General features: G+C 36.6%; 1 protein-coding gene across 2 annotated transcripts in view; it reads right to left on the bottom strand.

The window, feature by feature from the left end:
* Nucleotides 1-529: 529 nt before the first annotated feature.
* The window catches only part of camk1b (calcium/calmodulin-dependent protein kinase Ib), a 42,676-nt gene continuing 25,074 nt past the window's right edge, over nt 530-18,131 (bottom strand). For both annotated transcript variants that reach the window (XM_032549576.1, XM_032549577.1), the window contains 10 exons: nt 12,457-12,588; nt 8,117-8,191; nt 7,049-7,187; nt 6,425-6,551; nt 6,171-6,246; nt 4,953-5,065; nt 4,524-4,602; nt 4,273-4,360; nt 3,543-3,666; nt 530-3,458 (listed from right to left, as the gene is read on the bottom strand). In XM_032549576.1, the coding sequence (XP_032405467.1) occupies nt 3,361-3,458; nt 3,543-3,666; nt 4,273-4,360; nt 4,524-4,602; nt 4,953-5,065; nt 6,171-6,246; nt 6,425-6,551; nt 7,049-7,187; nt 8,117-8,191; nt 12,457-12,588 (1,051 nt within the window). In that variant the 3' untranslated portion in view covers nt 530-3,360. The remainder of the gene's footprint in view (nt 3,459-3,542; nt 3,667-4,272; nt 4,361-4,523; nt 4,603-4,952; nt 5,066-6,170; nt 6,247-6,424; nt 6,552-7,048; nt 7,188-8,116; nt 8,192-12,456; nt 12,589-18,131) is intronic.

The raw sequence follows: 18,131 nt of genomic DNA, 5'->3' as shown, positions 1-18,131 counted from the left end.
TTTAAAAGTTAATGACCTAAGTAGTGATTTGTACAGTGGATCTTACAATTCTGATCAGCATTTGCTTTTATCAGCAATGTTTTCTGTTACACGAGCCAAGAACAGCACTAGATTTATTTTTAATTTTGCTAGGATATCAACATGCCAAATTGAGTTTTTTTCATAAAACTGCTTTTAACCCAAACAAATCCCAGACCCATTTGTGATAAAGTATTAGTTCCCGCACAGATTCATGCAGAGCATGCTTATCAAATTTACTTTCAGACAAATGCAGCCTAAATCCAAAAGTACTCACCCTGGCCTAACGTCTGCAAGGGAGAGGATACTTTTTTCAGACTGGAGGGACATTTTTATATATTATATTTATATAGCCACATATAAATGTAACAAATTTTTTAACATAATGACAATTATTACAATTCTATATTATATACAGATTTGTTTATGAAGAAAAAATAACTTTTCTGCTTTAGTCAAATCAGATAATTATGGCTTCTCCAAGGAATTTACACAAAATAGACATAACCAACACATTTTACTTTTTAAAATGATCAGCGTCTATACATTAAACCAATCCATGACTTCCTGTTTCCTTTGGGTACAAATATGATATGAAACAGAGTTACATCCCTTTCAGACACTTTTGAGAATGGGAAAGACCAGAGAACATGTATGCGTTAATGTAGACATTAATGCGGTGAGCAAAGAAAATGCTTTGTCAATGTAGGAAATGAGCAGAAAAAAGATATATAACAATAATTCAAAATAGTAAAGTTGTTTTAATTATCGTCAGTACATCAGATCGTATATTGAATCGGCTGAAAGCAGAAAGGCTTCCTCTGAGCCCCTCTGTGCCGTTTCTGCTTTAATGTTACAGTACTCCAGGACATCTAAACTATTCATACTGAACTTTCTCTCTGCCAAAATAATGTCTCTAATAAATGCACTTTACAGTTCAGAGTCACCAGCTTCATTACAACCTGAAAACACTACAAGGACTATCCAGTAAAACTGCGCTATAAAGCTCATAGATATTTTTCCAAAGCAGCACAAAGTTTAACTTTTTGAAATGTTATTACACTGGCCTGTGCTCCTTCACGGTCTGCGTGATTTTAAGTAAAAGACAGCAAGGTCTGACAAAATCTCTCCTTTTACAAGCATCATTTGAGATATTAACAATTCCCAAGGCAAATCCAACCAACAGGAAGAGCAATTACAAAATACTGATGTATCAGAGAGAAGCAGGAGCCTAAATGTGTAGCGGTTACTGATAGGAAACGAAGCCCACACCAAAGGAAGATCCTCATATTGTCCATTAGAGCCAGTTGAGATTTTGCAGCGGGTTCGTCCCACCAGATCATTCAGAAACATTTGCATAAAGCTTCTCCTCATCCAGTACAAAAATACATAGGCTAAAGAACACTAAAAACATGCTAAACAGGAACAGATATCTTTTAAAAAATGTGCAATGAAATTTATTTTACAAAATAATAATAGGGGAAACTGAACTAAAAAAAAAAAAGATACACACAAACAATGTGAATCAATATGGAATGAGTTGGTCTGATGCATAATTCCAGTCTTTAATGTTTTTTTCTAAGGCTGGGAAACATGTTGAAGAAAAGTGAGTGTGAGCGGTTTGTAAACTCTGACTGAAAGAGCTACAGTATATTTGCCTGCTTTTTTTGTTGTATCAATTTTGTTGGGGGTTATGAAACCCTTCTGGTTAAAAAGTTTGTTTATGAATCATGCTGCATTTAATGAAAATTAATAAAAAGTATGAACCGAAAATAAAAAAGCCAGTACTTCACTAACTAAGCTTTGAATGTCCCATTTTCATTAAGACAACAGCTCTGTTTCCTGCTCGGATGCATAAAGGTGTCGTTATTTATGTAGGTGTGCAAAACTCCATTTTATAATTTTTTTTCCCCCTCTGTAATTCAAATCCATTATGTTCTAAAGTATTAATTTCTTTTGGACTTTGGAAAGAGGCTGTGCTGCGTGTCAGAGCGTACACAGTTTCAGCTCAGCAATCAAAATGATGATTTCTTTAATGTGTTCTAGTAAAACTTGCTCAAACTAGTGCTGTTTATTAAACGGTGGGAATAATTTTTAGGTATTTATAGTGGTCTACATGCCTGATGATTAAGAGCGCTCCTGCTACAGAGCAATAGTTTGCAGACATCAGGTGCAGGTGAAAGCAATGCACACAATTTTGTTCCTAACAAAATGATTTGAATGGTGTTGAGAAGTACTGGAGATGCAGATAAAAAAAACTGCAAAGATTAGTTTTAAACTCTTCAGCATCTTTCAGCTTGGATACAAAAAGACTATTTCACACTAAAAATGTTGCAGCCATTTTGTCAAATATTTAATGTTTTTTTTTTTTTTTAAAAAGAACATTTTCTTTGTGCAGGCATCCTATCTGTACCTAACCTTAATGAGGAAAAAGTTATATTTAAGTTTACATGAGACACACACAATCCCATAATCGTACAAAAAGAAACCACTTTTTAAGCAACGCTACCACCAAATGAAACTGTGGATTCTAAAAGGCACCTTAGATAGGAAAACATCTGTTGTTGCTGAAGTTTGATTTGTTGGAAATAAAAAGAGAACAGGGAAGCCTTTTCCTCTCAACTCCAAACCACTTCATGGTGGAGAAAGAAAGGCTATGTCATAGAACTGCATGGTATCATTTTCATTGGAGGAACTGCTCTGCCACAAATTGTTTTAAAGACACAGAATGCAAATCTGTTATATCACAACATTTTCCATTAAAACATTTCCAAATACTCCATCTTACTGGTGTAATGCTGTATTGCATTTCTGCAATACAACGTGTTTTTAAAAAAAAATAAATCATGCAATGGGGATTCGTCTCGTTGTCATGCAGGTACCATACTGTGATTAACGCTCCAAAGTCTTATAGAAGGAGGGTAATAATTCAAAAATTTAAAACGATAAAACATAAAAAGACAAGTTGAAAACATTTTTGTTAAAATAAAACATCCAGCAAGTTCTGTCTTGCTTCTGTAAAAACAATCCCCACCCCCCCGACATGAAGGAGGGGGAGGATGTCTTTCCCTTTTTCCTTTTCATGCATTTCAACTCATCCCAAAAATGATCTGCCTTGGTGCATAAGCATTACAGCAAGTCTCCCTCCACCTCCTTTTCAACACGATATATTTCTTCCCTTTCAGGCTTGACAGTCTTGCTCCCCCTGCAGGCGACAGGTTGGAATGGCGCTGTATTCCCAGCCAGACAAGCGGGGGAGAGACGATGCCTCAGGTTCCACCGAGGGGGATTAAAATTGGAAAGTGAATTGGGAATAACAAGTACATGAAGGGGGGTAAGGTATCACACACTATTGGCTGGGTGGCAGCGGTAGGTGCAGTTGGACAAAGCGTCTGCTCCCCCATCCATGTTCTGGGAGCAACCACCTTCACAAAGCGCTCCTGAGAGAGGAAAAGCACAATATATAGGCATTAAACTAGCTCAAAAAAATGATTGGGTGGAAATAAACATATGCTACCCCTTACCTTCCTCTTCCATCAGCAGATGGGCTTGGCACGGATCGGACAAGGTGGGGCCAGGTCCCTCACTGCCAGTGCTAAGCTGGAGACGCCTCATGTGACGGATCACTGCGGTGGCATTGAATGCTTGCTGCAGACACAAAAAAACACAAAGAACATGGAGAAAAACACCCAGTTTTAAGACTTACAAAGATAAAAGCCCTAGTGAGCAAAGCTGAATAATAACTCTTACGACAATGTAGAACTTGATCACTTTTGTTTTCAATCTCTTTTTACAAATACAAATCTGAAAAATGTGGTGTGCATTTGTGTTGATCCTTTCTGAGTCACAACTTTGTAGAAACGTCAGATGAAGGCGTTCTGTGACATTTTTACCCCAGAGCTGAAAGTTTAGATACTGAATTTTTTGCGAAAAAGCTCAAGGTTAATGAGATGGGACTAAGAGTACCTAGTAATACAAATTTCTAAATCATATGACAGATTTTCACTTGGCTTAAGGTCTGGATTTTGAATGGGTCATTCTAACACATAATGTATGTAAACTCCTAGTTTACATACAACAATTTTTTTACTTTCATTTTCAGTGTCAATGTTTAGAAGGCTGAATACAAATAAAGACCCTACTTTTCAGATTTCTGATTGTTAAACCCTTCTTAAAATATGCACTTTTCCCATTTCAAAAATCTGCTCTAAAGAGTAATGAATACTTTCGCAGCTCTGTAAGATTCTGACTGACCTTCCATTTGCTCTTAGCAAAGTTTTTCTTGATCTGAGCACTGACGGACTCATGAATGTTCTTGTCCAGGGCGGTATCTCCAGCAATCCTGAGAGAAGGAAGAGAAGGTTTGAGTGAGATAACTAAAATGTGATCATAAAACTACCTTTCAGTAAAAAAAAAAAACAAAATAAACAATTATTTGAATCTTTAAACAAACTTTTCATTTGAAAAGTTTGTGCTGAAGAGACGACATGACAGAAGAGACATACCAAGGGTGCTGCAGAGCCTGGTCACAGGTGAAGCGTTCATTGGAATCTTTTTTCATAAGATGCACTATAAAGTCTTTAGCTGTAAAAAAATTAAAAGGTTTAAGGTTAAAAACTGCTATAAATATCATAAAAAACATTTGCATTCAGATCTTCGTACAGTAATATTGCAGAAAGGCCACAACTGTAGGAACTGTATCGACATTGATAATTTTGTTTAATCAATGTTTTCTTTGATAAATGCTGCAAATAATAAAAAAAAAAAAAACAGACTTTAACTTGTCTTACAATATACAAAGAAAAAAAACAAACTGTTTCTTTCTCTAGTCACACACAAAATCTGTGGTGTTTTACATTAGACTAAACTGTTTAATACTAGCATGTCAAAAAAGTATGAACAGATCAATGGTGATTTTTGTACATGTACTATACCTGAATCAGAGATATCGTCCCAGTAAGGAGAATCAAACTCGTATTCTGCTCTCAGGATCTGTTCAAACAGTTTGGCATCACTTTCATCATAAAAAGGTGGGTATCCACACAACCTAGAATAAAAGAGAGAACAGCTTATTGGTGCATAACTAACACTATACACTCATATTCAATAAATTAGATTATTGAAAAATTCTTATTATTTCAGTAACTCATTTCACTAAGTAAACACATTACATAAATTAATAATTACACAAAGACTGATGTTTTCAAGCTGATTTTCTACTTACAGCTTACAGCTGTTGTGAAAACACAACATTATAGGATATTGTATTTAACCAATAAAACGTATTTTTAAATAGTAATGTAGGTTTAATGAAAGGCATGTTTAATAGTTCCTTAAAGGTTGTTATTTTCAAAAGGTACTTTTAATCAGACAAATGAGTCATCTAAACACATTCAAATTTATTTAATATGGCTAAACTTAAATGTTTTATCTCATGGTCACAGGCATGAAAGAGCAGTGGAACTAAGTAAAATGTTAAATAAAAGCATTCACATATTATTAAATATATTCAGTTTAATAAGACAAAAACAGAATATTAAGTGTATTAACTGACTTAACTGGATTGTCTTTTTTAAACATAGTCTCAAGATTTTCCACACTCAACAAGACAAAATTATGCAATTCTGGTGAAAACACATGGAAGGACATCTCACACCTCCTTATTCATGATCTGATATAAAGACAAAAACAACTGTTTGTTTGCTAGTCTATGTGCCAGATGAACAAAGATTTCAAACATGGGCCTGCTCTACCAAAATTTTGTTTACACACAAACTTGATAGCATGTGCAAACCTGATCTACAAACAACAAGCACACAGGATTCACATTTTCCTACATACTTTTTAAATTAAAGTTCTGCTTTGTTGGAATTAAGGTTAACCCACACAAAAATGATTCCCAAAAGCTACACACTTTCATCGTTTTATGTACTCGTGAATAAACAAATATCTTTGATTTTGAATTTATCGAAGGTGTCCTTTTGTTTCTCAATAGTTGTTTTTAATAATTTAAAATACTTGTATGAAACACATGATGCATCAGATTTGAAAAGGTAAAGAAGTGTTGTTGCGCAATTTTCTTTTATTTTAGATATACAGACCTACTAAAGGTATTTATCTGAGGGATGGTGACTATCCAAAGTTGTACTCACAGAATATATGCTATGACCCCAATAGACCAGCAATCCACAGCTTTGCTGTACGGTTTCTGTGCCAAAACCTCAGGAGCTTAAGAAAGAGAAGATGCAGGTTTTAACACAGAATGTCAAAACTTCATATCATAAGTTAATTTATGAACTTATGATGTGAAGTTCATGAGTTCAATATTAATTTGAATATTTTAAGAAGCTGTTGCCGAATTACATGATATGTAAAATGAGTAAATCTTGGTCTCTAAATATCTTACCAACATATCCAGGCGTTCCACAGGCTGTTGACATCACGCTGCCCGAGCCCTCGATCTTAGACAGACCAAAGTCACTGATCATGATTTTTGAGTCTTCGTCCATGCTGTAGTACAGCAGGTTCTCTGGCTGCAAGGTGAGGAGCAATGCAAAACCACATACAAGTGTGAATTTAAAGCATATTATAAAGCATGCCATATATGCACTAGGATACAATAGATGTGTTAAAGCCCTAAATACCCAGTAAAGCCTTATCAGATATTTACTATCAGACATGCAGTACAGAAAAAATAGAAGTGTTTTATGTGACAGGTCAACACAAAGTAGTGTGTCAAAAGCCTGTGTCCTTTTTCGCCTGAAACTGAAACAAAATACACTGAAGTTTGGGGATCTAATGTGTCAGAATGTGAAAAAGTTCAAATGTGAAAAGGTCTAAATGCGTGCAAGGAATTATTTATTTATTGTTAATACACAGACACCACATGCACAATTTGTTCTGAATTTCTTGTTAATGTTAAAGATATTTGTGTTGACAACTTGGCAGGAGAAAAGCATAGCACTCTATATTAAACGAAAACTGCTTAAAAATAAGATTTTACTATCAAATAAAGAATGGTCTGACTGACCTTAAGGTCACGGTGCACAATGCCCATGTCGTGGAGGTATTTTACAGCATCCAGAATCTGTTGAATTAGCTTACTAGCATCTTTCTCTGTGTAGAAGCCCTTCTCTATGATACGATCAAACAGTTCTCCACCAGACACCCTGCAGAAAGAGATGCATTCAGCAAAGCATGTTGGAAATACACATAACATCACCCATTTTATGGATTTGAACAAAAGGAGATGCCAGAGAAGTGGTAAAACACGGTAGTAAACCTATGAGGAAATCAGCAAGAGGAAATGAAAAAAAGCAGGAACTTACTTTACTAGCTAGTAACAAGAACAAACAACTTCCAGTTTTTATGCTGTTAAGAACTGCTACTTACAACAGCTTTGATGAAGTTTACAGTAACAAATACTCAAATGTAAAAACTATACTACTTTAATCTGAAAAATACAAGGAAACCTCAAACAGTGGTTGCTTTTGGCCACCAGATGGAGACTTCACTCTGCTAACGAAGGTCTCTACAAATTTTCTATTTATCAAGAAGAAATCTCAGGGCTTAATCAATGGCTTGAGGGAGACTTGAAAGAAAGACCAACATTGAATCCAGCAACAAATAAATATAATAAATATTACTGTAGTAAAAACTGTGAGCTTTGAAGCATCCCTTTGCTTTCTGAACACCCTGACTCTCTGCCACCTGCGGCCTTTTATTTTCTGCTTTGACTCTGATGAATGCATGAATGATTTACACTTTTATTAGTGTCACAATTAACAGCCCTCCTGATCCTGGTCTGTCATTGATCTGGATCCTCTCTGACATTTCAGCAGTTTAAGGAGGGTGGGACACTGACAAGCTGCTAGTGTGAAGGCAAACTCCCCACTGATGCTCATGGGTAGTCTACACAGACACACACACACGCGCGCACGTGGGCGCGGTTGGCGTGTGAGTGCGTGTGTTTGTGTTGCGGAGTGCAGTTCGAAGCATGTGACAAAGCGTGTGGGAGATAACACGAGTAGGCAGCTTGAAACACACTTTGCACAAAAAAGAAGGATTCACACAGCACCACACATATGCGAATACTCACAGTTGCATGACAAGGTAGAGGTGTGATTTACTCTCAAAAATCTCTTCCAGAGACACAATGTTTGGGTGCTTTATCCTGTCAGGAAGGAGAAGAGAAAAAGGAAGAAGTTGTTTGTTTATTATGTTCCTACTTGTAATAATCCTATAACTTTGCACATGAAAGTTGAGCTTATCTGCTTTCAGCTTATAAATATGATCTCAGTGTAAAATGTGCAGGGCTGGGTTAGTTTATCTGTATGGGTAAAGAGGAGGTGTCTCTCAGCAAATGCATGCAGTTCTCTAATTGGCTGAACTCTGCTTTGGTGCCCTTTGACACCCGTCAGTGGTGTGACAGTGGTGGGAAAATGTGTCACCAGCTTCAAACTGGTATTGCCCTTTTTGTTATAATCACTGTGTTCATTTACTAAAGCCTGCATAGTGTTGGAAGTCTTTCTCCTTAGCATGTTACAAAATGTTCAGTTTGGTTTTTGATGAATCTTATCAAAACAGAATATCACATTTAACAGCATTCGATTTTAAATAGAATGCAAAAAATTAAAACATGCAAAAGATGAAGTAGCACCAGTAATTATTGTTGCATTGTCACAAAATCCCACTATGTTTTTACATCAAAACTTGGTCTTACTGTGCAGCGCCTTGCTCAACTTTTTTTTGACTTTCGACAAAAACGTTCGGATGTGTTTTGTCAAACTTTGACGTGATAGAGCTAAGCAAAGTAGTGCATAAACGTGGAGCAGAAAGAAATTACATTGTTTTCAAACTTAACAAGTCAGAAAATTATGGGCATTTATATTTAGAGAGCTTTACTGTGATATCCTTGAATAAAGTCCATATTTGCTTTAAGAAATCCCCTAATTAGCCGATGCATTCCATCTGTACTTATTTCACTCTACATATGAATCCAGCTGTTTGGTGAAGGCCTCTGGGGTTTCACCTAAGTTAGAGAGCTTAAGTGAAGCAAACACCGTCACCAAGAAACAGAGCAGACAGGTCTGGGCTGGGCAAGAAAAGCAATGACAAGAGGACCAGTTAAATGGCCTTGTGTTAACTGGAGAGATCTACCTCTAAAGTGTTCGCCAAAGTAATTGTTAGTCATCCACTCCACACAAAAGAGTGACAAGAAGACAGTGTCAAAGAAAGCCTTAAAAATTCCTGAATACAGTTTGCCAAAGGTCATATAGGGCAGTGGTCCCAAACCCTGGTCCCTAGGGCCTACGGTCTTAAATGTTTTAGATGTTTCCCTGCTACCGCACATTTCATATGATTTTCCTTCCACTTCTCAATTATGAGCTGGTTTATCAGATAAGTTCCCATTAGAACGTTACTAAAATGTGTGGTTGAAATGTGAAAACGGGCGAAAATATTTAAAGGGTTTGAATACTTTTGAGTACAAAGTCAAGATGCTAAACTGAGACAGTCTGCAAGCATTAGATTCATCAAGCACAAAGCCATGTGTACAAGATGTACCGAAGGGAACTCTGTATGGGTCAGCTCAAGCTCACATTGGATTACAGCAGTGACTCATCCAGATTGCAACAATGCATGGACACCTTCATTCATCTAAGGACAGCGTTGAGGGAGAGATGAACTCGGTGGAGGATAAGTGACAGATTAAAACTACAGAGAGATCAGTCACATGTGGCCCTGTATGAGCTTACGTGTTCAGTAAACATTATGCATTTCAGCAAAATTTCTGTGCAAATGTGTGTTTGTCCAAGTGACGAGCTCACGGACAAAGAAAATATAGCCATACAGCTCAGGTGATGATTTTACAGGTGTGCATTCAGCGCTTACAGATTAGCTTATAAACTGCTAATGAAAGGAAAGTAGGAGGTAAGCAAGAGGATGATCAGTGTCTGTGTACTGGGTTGATCATTAATACAACAGCTGATTTCTTATTATCCAAGACGTGCTTTGATCTAAAGAAATACAACAACAGATGTGAAACCGTCACTGACATGAATCAGCCTGGTGTTAACAGGTCATTTTAAAGGCTTTTGGACTCCAGTGAACCACAGTGAAAGCCATTAACCACTAATTGAAAAATGAACAGTGGTGAGAGGCTGGCCTATCGAAATTACTCCAATAATCCATCTAGGATTCATCCACGATGCGACGAAAAATCCAAGAACACATAAATGACTGTGAATTTCACTTTCCTCAGTTAAGTGTTCATAATTCAGCAAAAAGAAAGATTGAATGAAAACAGCATCTTTTTCTAGGCAGAATCCAGTGCTGACTAAACAGAACATGAAGATTTGTCTCACATTTGCCAAAGAAACTTTTTAATCATCCCAAAAACCTTTAGAGAATAAAAGACAAAAGTGAAACTGTTTGGAAGAGTTGTGCCCAGTTAAATAAGTGACAGTCAAGCATGATAGCAGTAGTGTGATGGTTGGGGGTTTTCTGAAGCCATCTTTACATTATAAATGAATCCATATCTATTTTAAAGAGCAGATATATAAAGTAATGTTTTTCTTCTTAAAGAATGCCAAACGTAATTCTTAATGGTGAAGAAAACTGTAAAATTGAACAATTTCAGAAATGCTTATCTTCCTGACTGTCGGCCTTCAGACGTTCAGCTAAAACTGTGAAGTTTTCAAAAAGACAAGCTGTCTGGTCAATAATGAAGCTGTGATGCGGGGTAGACTTCACTTTGAAGAACGGTAGATGAGACTCTGTACATATGATTCTCTCATTTATAATGCATGCTGCAATTCCTACCAACCTGGACAGAAAAACCTTCAGGACATAATTCAGTCTGATGATTTCATAATTTAGACAGAAAATCATATTTCCATGTCACAAAATATACAGTATGTAGTAAAAGAGGAGTGAATTGATTGAAATGTGTAGGCTATTTATATTCATGAAGCAACGTCTTTGAACTCTAAAAGAGTTATGATGCAAAGCAGAGTCTGTTTCAGTTCTGGTTTGGTCTTCTGCGACTCCTCCCTCCTTTTCAGCAGCAGCTACATGCTCAGCTATGATGTGATGACACCAGCAAACATACACCTACCCTACCCCCCACTCTGTGAGATATGGGGACATAAACTATTAACATGAGTAATGAAGCCTTTGGACGAGTCAATATGAACATCCCGCGGAGCCAAACATGACTCTCAAGCCGTGTTTACCTCGGTTTTATTTAATTTGTCACAGTTGTATGTGAGCTGCTAGCTGACCCCCACCACTCTCATTCCACAGTTCTCACCTCAGAGGGAATCATAACTGTATATTGTGTTTCTCCTGTAACCTAGGCAACAAGGCCTCTAAAAATAACCAGGGACCTGTGTAGATCAGCCATTTTTACTGTGACCTGTATTTCCCCATATGTAAAAAGAGCACAGCAGAAGAAAAACCCTTCACAATTAGGAAGTTTGTGTCACTTCCTTGGTTTTAATGTAAAAAAAAAAAAATTGCTTGCTTCTTTAGGTATGAAAGATGTGGGAGGAAAAACATTTTGCAGGTGGTTTTCTCTAAAGCATAAGGCTTCTTGTTGCATAATTTGTCATATTTAAGGAAGGTAAATTTGAAAAAATATGGGTTTTTTTTGTTTTCTTCTCCGAAGAGTTTTTGCGGCGCTAGCGGCTCGTATTTTTTGTGACAGTAGGCAGACAGGAAAGAGGGCGAAGAGATGGGGGAAGACATGCGGCAAAGGTCGTCGGGACCGGGAGTCGAACCCGCGACGTCCACGCCGAGGACTAAGGCCTCCAAACGTGGGGCGTGCTAACACACTGCGCCACCACAGCACACCCCGAAAAAAAAAAAATTTTTAATTACATTTTAGGTGGATGCATGTTGTGTAGCACCATCATTTAAGTCTAAATCTTTAAAGGGGAGGCATTATGTATTTTCCAAGCACATAGTGTCATTTTATGTCAGAATCAAGTAAGTATGTTACCTTCGGTTAAATACAACTTAAAATAAATTTGACTTCATAACCGCATCATAGCTGTATCTTACGCCTTGAAATTGGCCTCTGTCTCTGTCGTCACAACAACGCTTCTCCAAACTACAATTCTCCAGGAGTGTTGCAGTTTGTTTGATAAGCGCAGCAGACGGGCAGTTCCACCAGGTGTTTGCTAATTACTGCAGCCACTAGTCTGGTGGAGCTGCATGGGAGAGAGGAGGAATGCTCTGTAGGGTGGAAGCTCAACTGGGAACTGATGAAGGAATAACATCACCCCATGAAATAAAGCTCAGAAAAGTCGATTTTGCATAATACTCCCCTTTAAGAACATTTAGTGAAAAATCATAACTTGGAATACCTTTAGACCACTTTATTTTAGGTGTAGACGTTTATCAGAGGATGATTTTAAAGGATAATATTTCACTTACTTATGCAGAACTGCGATTTCATTCTCAATGCTGTTTTCCTTGCCTTCTAATGCTTTCTTGGGAATACACTTAATAGCCACCAATCTCTGCGTCTTCTTCTCCTCAGCCAAGACCACCTCGGAGAATGCTCCCCTGAAACACAAACACAAAGGTCAGTCTGTCAACTCTCATCAATCTCCAGGGTTCAGATTGGGTTCTTTATGGTATGGAGTGGATAAATAAAAGACAAGTCTAGGTTTGATGAAAAACAAAGTGCTGGTTAATTTCTTGCTCTACTGGTGCCAGACTGTGATTTATTTTTAACTTCAGTCTCCTCCTAAAGCCTCTAAGATGCTGACTCAAGTCCAGTCGAGCCTGTAAACTAGTGGGATGATTTGGAAGCACCAGTATTGAATGCTGGGGTTTTTATCTCTGACTCACATGATAACCAATAAAACACTTGGATGAGTATATTATCTAAATATGAAGGCGTACGTGTGGATTGTATGACTCACTCAATATATCTTTCCAGTTAATTCATTTCACTCAGTTCCACTCATATAATCCCTTAATACAAATATATACAGCTGCATGTTGTCATAACTTTATGGTCCAGCAGTCCATTGGGCCGTGATACACTAATGTGTACACTGTAACTCCTTAATTACATGCCGTTGAGAATAGCCCAAATAACATTTCTTTGCATTTTATCCACAGTAATTCTCTCTTCCAACTAACAAACAAATAAATAATCAGATATAAAACAGAAAGCACTTAAGATCTTTATCATTTTCCTTTGAATCTTTAACCCTGAAGCCAAACAATTCTTCTGAAATCTAATGCCCAGATATTTCTGACTTAAAAATGTCTGGAGTGACATAACTGGTTAAAATCCTGGCCTACAACTGGGTGCATCCACCCACATTAGTGGGATTAGTAGTACAACAGAAACAAGGGGCTGTATGAAAAGGATGTTGGGGGTTAGGATAAAGCAAACATAAGAACTTAAATTGCTCCTGAGCTGCATTAGACGCTCCCAGACACAATGACACACATAGTGTCAGCTGTTTGTGTGTATAGCTGTATAACTGTGGAGGTTATAATTGTTTAGACAGAAGATTATAATAATAGTAAACGTCCATTGTTTTCTAGAGATGAAATAATGAAAAATGTCCACAAAAAAAAACATTTGTTTTGTCAAAAAAAATGGAAAAACAACAATATATTATCAGTGTAATTTACCAACTCAATTTAGCAGTTTTGGAAAAACATTATAGGTGAAAGTGAATTGTAATAAATAAAGAAATTCACGTGACAAATAAGAACGGGTGTCAGCCTGCTTGAAATTATCAGCATGGTCTATCTGACCTAAGTACATCATAATGCTCTGATTCTAAAACACTAATCTGAGCACAGTGGTGGTAAAAATAATAATAAATATAAAATAAAAAAAACAAGGTACACTTTTTTCAGTTCTGAAATTTCACATGGACATTTTAAGAATGATGTGGTTTTTATCAGGCCCTAAACCTATTTAAACGTAACGCTGAGTGTGCAAAAACTGTTTTTCTGTATTACTATTAATAACTCACCTCGATGTGGAGGAATATTTGCACAATTTTAAAACCTTTGACTCTTTTCATTAATTCAAGCTATCTGATAGATAATCTCATGTTGGACTCAAGACTACTTTGGTAGACTGAGGAGTTCATGAAATTATCAAGACAACATTCCCTACAGACAACTACTGTTTTTGATATATTTTTTTTAAATAGTAATGTGTAGTAGAATTATGCTTTTTTTTTTGTTAATCCATTGTCTCCAACTAAATCAGCTGGGATCCATGTTAAAGCCCTTCTTTAGCAGTAAAACCTGTCTTCTTGCTTAGCTTGAGGGAAAGTTTAAAACTGCAGTAACAACGCAAAAATAAAGTGACGCATTCACAGCTAAAAATGTACGTGTGGGCCGAGGGGAACCACAGGCCTCCTGTCAGTCAGTTTACAGATACATTATCATTTGCAGACCAGGAAGGACTGCACAGCGACACACAACTGTCACCAGAAAGAGAAACCATCTGACCTACACAGTGTACTAAAAATAACAGCCTCCTCTGTATAAAAACAACACAACTCTGAGAAACTCTGGATGACTTGAAACTGCCTCTAAAGTTGACAAAGATTTTAAAACTTATCAAATTTGTACAGGAAAAAAGACTGTTTACATTTTCCCTATTTTGCATAAATCTGATTCAGTGAGAGAGCACTTTAGCTTCAATTTACTGGAGTTAAATATTAAACTGAGCCAAATATATCAGAAATGTTGAAACAATAAAGATAAAAATATACAGTCAAAACCAAACTACCAGAGATTTAAAATACACCTTCCTCTGTTCCCCTACTCTTCCTGTCCTCAGCGCTAAACAAAGCTCTTACTCAACTCTGGAAGATGTTTGTGTCGATCAAAATAAATGTCTGCATATATAAGCCTTAGAAAAAGCTTTACAGCAAGCATTACATTTAACTTACAGTCCTTAAGAAACATTTAGAAACCAGTTCTGCAAGACAATTTTATCACAGAAGTCTAGATCCAGAACGCTGAAAATTAAGATAATGCAATGTTCTGTTAGACAATTATCCAGGGAATGAAGCTTCTTGGTCACAACGTCTAGTAACTATCACTGCCACAAAAAGGCCATTGGCTCTAGAAAAAATCCAGCTGGGTGGAGGATGCTGTCAGAGCTACAAATTCCTCAGTAGCTTCTGGATGACTTTTTGACATTTTCCATGCAGCTATATAGTCAGACCAAAAAGCTGAGGCAGGATCCAACTCTGGTACAGACACCCTTCGACCTGAGAAGTAATTACTAGCCTCTCCAAGTTAAGTTCTTGTTATTTTTAAAACTATAATTGTTTAACTTGAAGTAATTTTAAAACTTTGTGTGATGCTGAGGTCTTCCTTACAGATTAGAGAAAGAAACATCAATTAAACATGTTGACTTGTCATTATGGCCTGTATAAACAGACAACAAACTTATCTCATCAAGATCACAACAACAGGACAACATTCCAATACTGACTTCCTGTCACAACATTATACTGAACACTTTATTTTAGTGCAGTACTTCTGCTTTCACTTACTGACAAAAGCCACACAATGCATATTCACATCCATCTGTATTTAACTGTGGTATTTGAGTTGCAGCAGAGAAGAAGAAGGCTGAGTGGGAACATCGACGACAGACTAATTCAACACAAATGAACTCAGCAGAAACTGGGATGTTTTCTGACAAAGTTCAAATTAAAAATTACAAAGAACGGGTGATCCTCAAAGTACATTTACATAATCTTACACAAAAACAGTTGGTAGAAGAACATTTGAATACTGGGATCTTTACATTGAGCACTTGAACACAACACCACAGCTATTAAATGTCACCAGATGTTTAATGTGACATCATTAAACTGTAATATGGTTTGTATGTCAGCAAAGGTCAGACGAAACTTTCTCAGTATTGTTGGAGAAATATTGACAGCAAAAGTGTCAATCTAAAAAACAATTCATATAATTAAAAAAAATTGTGTGATCATTTAAATAAAGTGTAAATATTTATTTAAATGTTTCAATCTGATAAATATATGCAGAATTAAATGCAGAACTCCTCTGAAATTTAAGAGCATGCATATTTATTTTAGTATTTATTTAATTGTTTCATATTTCTAGTCCTCTATTCCATCATGAAATCATTTCAGATGTCAGACATCTGATTTTAATAATAATTTAAACATTTAACATATATCCATCCTGAATTTCTATAAATTTTCACATATAAGTTCTTAAATATTTAACAACTTATTGATGATTGTTGCATTTTTGGTCCTTGATGAAGAAAGTTACAAAGTCAGAATAAAACCCCATATGTGCTGTGAGGCTTCACTTAAAACAAGTCATGTCCTGCAGACTTGTTTGCAGGCATGCAAACAAGTCCCTTGTTATGAATACACTCTTGTTGACTGGGGGATCCACTGAAACACAAGTCAAATAATATTGATTTCTGTCACCTCTTTGCATATACCATGTCTCTTTTCACTATGGACAATTTGCTATCTGGACAGATAGCAAACTAAAAAACTTAAAACTCAGATATTTTTCTATTCTCTGGATAAAACAATCTTGGCTGAATCAAGACATTGGATTTTGATGTTACCTTGGCAACAGACATGGTGTAACTTCTTGTACTTTGGACACATTGAATTTTCTTAATATATTTTTATGTCAAGAAATACCAAGAAGTGGTCTTTTTTTATCTTGATATAGAAACCGATTAACAGATAAATTCAAGGTGCTATAAGTTACTCAGAAAAATATTTATTTTATTTTCCATCAATATTTCTCATACGACAGTGTAAATTAATAAAATATAAGACACAACATTGTGACTACTAAAAGAGCAAAAAGTACTGAAACCTCTTCATTACTGCAACTATTTGTGAGTGCAATACATGAGGCAACAAGTCAACATTTTCTCTTCAAAGTTGGTGTAAGTCACAGCTTTGGTAAGCTTTTTTTTAGTGTGTTTGACAAGATGTGATGGGTAATTGACAGGGAGGCAATATCTCCAGAAATGAATCTACTAAAGACTATTCCATGTCTGCACAGATCAGCATCTATTAAGGGTCATCCAAAGTTCAAAATGCATACGGGAAGAAATCGCTGACCCGTGTGGTCTGATGGAACAGCTGAGCTGCTGTAGCTCAAATTGCTAAAGAAGCTAATGACTATTAGAAAGGTGTCAGAATACACTGTGCATTGCAGTTTGTTATGCAAGTTGCATAGCCTCAGCCCAGTCAGGATGCTAATCAGTTGTCCACAACTAATTAATGTGTCAACAATAAGCCTGGAAGCCTCAAAATTGGGCCAGAGACCAATGGCGAAAAGTAGCCTGTTCTGGTTTATTGTGTTTTTTTTACATCATGGATAGCCTGTAGGATGTGCATTGGTTAGTTGTGGAGCACATCACCAAGATACTCTATGGGAAGCAGGAGACTGTTTGGGTAATATTTTGATGGGAGACTCTGGTCCTGCCATCTGTGTGGATATTACTTGACACCTACTACCTAAACATTGCTGAAGACCATGTACACAATTTCACTGGAAATCTATTTCCAGATCTATTTCCAACAACTTCAGGAGCACCAAGGTCTTGACTTAGTCTCCAAATCAGATTTCAAACCAATTTAGCGCCTTTGGGATATTTTGCACAAAAAGTCAGATCCATGTGGGCACTTGCTCACAGCCTATAAGTTTTACAAGAGTTACTGGTAAGATTTTGGTGCCACATACAACAGCTCTCCTTAAGTTGGTGGCCATAATGCTATTTGGAAAAGGTGTACTGTATGTGTTCATCATAAGTAATGTCTGATGAAAATACTGATATGATTTATAAAATTTACAGCTATTCACAAGAGAAAACTTTAATGACAAATCCTTATAAACTATAAGGATGTCCTGCATCCCAGTGTCATCTAAACCTTGTCCTCAGGCCTCACTGTCCTATGTTTCATGGGAATGAATCTACTTTTCCCATCACTTTTGTCGAGGTTTAAAACCTACCAATTAGGTGCAAGGAAATATATAAAGCATGCACAACAATGTGCTCAGGGGACCAGGTTTAGGAAACATTGCTAGAAACTACATTA

This window comes from Xiphophorus hellerii, chromosome 20 (assembly GCF_003331165.1).
Source record: "Xiphophorus hellerii strain 12219 chromosome 20, Xiphophorus_hellerii-4.1, whole genome shotgun sequence".
NCBI lineage: Eukaryota > Metazoa > Chordata > Actinopteri > Cyprinodontiformes > Poeciliidae > Xiphophorus > Xiphophorus hellerii.
The sequence above is the reverse complement of the archived record's forward strand: the minus strand, read 5'-3'. Positions and strand labels throughout refer to the sequence as shown.